We start from the raw sequence: 2,472 nt of genomic DNA, 5'->3' as shown, positions 1-2,472 counted from the left end.
TTTTGTTTTGTTTTGTTTTGTTTTGTTTTGTTTTGTTTTGTTTTGTTTTGTTTTGTTTTGTTTTGTTTTGTTTTGTTTTGTTTTGTTTTGTTTTGTTTTGTTTTGTTTTGTTTTGTTTTGTTTTGTTGGAGATGTTTTTGCCATAGGGCACGTTCACTCGCCAGACAAACAGAGAGAGACAGAGACAGAAAGCAAGAAATCACCCCCCCAGGGGGGATGGCCATGCTGCAATCTCTTCTCCTCCATTCTCCTCTTGGGATCTTGGGCACGTATGCACACGCGCCCGACGTGAATTTTAAGCCACCGGGTCCAGGACCCAAACCGCGGTCGACTACATGGGAGTCCACCAACATAGCCATTACACCAACTGCTGGTCCCCTAGGCTTTAAGTTTTAAAGAAATTTCCTTACCAATTCAAAACTGCTTTTCTTTCTTTTTTTTTTTCTTTGAACCAAATGACTTAAATGTATTTTTAAAATTAAACAATTAAAAACACTTATTTCCTCAGATTTAATACACATAATTTAACAAAATAGATTTCACCTCTTTAATATACATATAGTCTACTATAAGCTTACTCAAGTTTTTAATTTAAAAAATATCTTAATACCATGTCTACATGTGAAAGGAAAAAGACAAAAATTTAATTCTAAATAGTTCAAGGCAAGAAAATCTGAGATAAAAAATGGCATAGTTTCCTAACTAGAATTATCCATACATATCATCACTATCACTAATAAATATTTATCATATATAAAATTCAACAGGTGTTTGCTCTGCCTGTATTTATCAGTCTCTGCAGTAAAAAATCAATATCCTTAAGTACAAATGTGTCTTTATGCTTCACATATAAAATGTATAAAATGATCAAAGAGGACAAATAATTTTCAAGTAACATCAAATTATATCTTCTTATTGGCTCATATCTGATTCTAGTCAATGGCTCCTGACACTTTTAAGTTTTCTTAATTTCTCAATTAAGTCATTTACATTAAATATACTAAAGAAGCTTATTATATACATAAAGCTTTTGGCAAATCCTTTCATAACAAGACAAATAATTTTGTAACATGAGTAACCACTTCCTAATTTACCAGTTTAATGTGTTTGAATTATTTTTTTCAACAATGTATTATAAAATTTTCACACAAAGAAAAACAAAAAGAACTGCACAGTGAAAGTTTACTAGTATGCTTAGATTATTACTATTTATATCTTCTGAAAATGCAGAATACATCTTTCTGACCACTTTTTCAAAACCAACTCTCCAACTTAAAAAAAAAAAACTACAAAACTAAAAAGCATACTAAATATCTGGTTCCCAAATGCCTTTCCTGTTCTGTTGAATCTGTATGTAGCTATATTATGGATAAAAATTAGCCCCGACATTCTTCTCAAATGCTAATATATGTAGACCATAATTCTTTGAGAAGTATTCAACCTCAATTGAAATCATTAACTTTGCAAAATACTCAAGAATTATATTCTCTATGTATACACTGCATTAAGAGTAAACCAATAGGTGAACTCTATGGTATGTGAATTATATCTCAACAAACCAGTTATTAAAAGCAAAAGAGTGAATCAATAATAGCTGCATTGGTTCAAATGAACAGTCCAAATATAAAAGGATCCTCAGAAAGGATTCCAATGACGGAACATGATTCCTGATGGTACTAATGGAATAGCCACATAAAATATACTTTGAATTAGATTATAAACTAATGCTATCATTGGTACTTTAAATTATTAAAGTGTTTCTAAATTTCTTTATCCTCATTAAAATGTTTTGAATAGCTCTCTACATTAATACTGGGCAGGGATAGAAAAATGGGAAAGTGAACATTAGGAGAGATTACCATCAGGGTAATATTGCTGGTTCATGCCTTCTGGAGGACCTTGTCCACCATGACTGTATTGGTCCCCATAATAGTCTTCCTGGCCTGAGTACTGCTGTGATGGGCCCTGTTGAGGTGGTCTATAGGGAGGAATCTGTCTCTGACCCATCATGTGACTGCCTTGGTTAACTTGACCCATCATCCCCATAGGTGGTTGCTGTCCTTGGTAATGCTGCCCGCCTCCCTGTGGCATATTGTATTGCTGAGAAGGAGGCTGCTGATGCATCATCGGGCCTTGGTTTGGTTGCATATTCATATTTGGCCTGGGGCCATAGTTTCCCATAAGTTGTCCTTGACTCATTGTCATCTGATTCTGTACGGGCATACTCTGTGATGATGGCACGGAATGGTTGTAACCTCCCATGGATCCATGGTTACTTGAAGGCATATTCATAGAACTATTTGTCATATTGAGTTGATTGGGTCCAGGTCCCTGCATAGGCATATGATTAGGTCCAGGCATCTGGCCGTTCATCTGGTTCTGCATGTGTGGTGCAGGAGGACCCCCACCTACCATTCCATCTGAAGGCATGTTGTGAGAGCGTGGAGGTGGGGGAGGGCCACTCTGATTCAT

General features: G+C 35.4%; 1 protein-coding gene across 1 annotated transcript; it reads right to left on the bottom strand.

Annotated features, from left to right (window-relative positions):
* Nucleotides 1-1,790: 1,790 nt before the first annotated feature.
* Nucleotides 1,791-2,472, bottom strand: LOC102501261 (protein SSXT). Its single transcript, XM_006152385.3, has one exon. The coding sequence runs from the start codon at nucleotides 2,470-2,472 to the stop codon at nucleotides 1,846-1,848; it is 627 nt and encodes a 208-aa protein (XP_006152447.1). The 3' UTR covers nucleotides 1,791-1,845.

This window comes from Tupaia chinensis, unplaced genomic scaffold (genome assembly GCF_000334495.1).
Source record: "Tupaia chinensis unplaced genomic scaffold, TupChi_1.0 Scaffold000350_1, whole genome shotgun sequence".
Taxonomy (NCBI): Eukaryota; Metazoa; Chordata; class Mammalia; order Scandentia; family Tupaiidae; genus Tupaia; species Tupaia belangeri.
The sequence above is the reverse complement of the archived record's forward strand: the minus strand, read 5'-3'. Positions and strand labels throughout refer to the sequence as shown.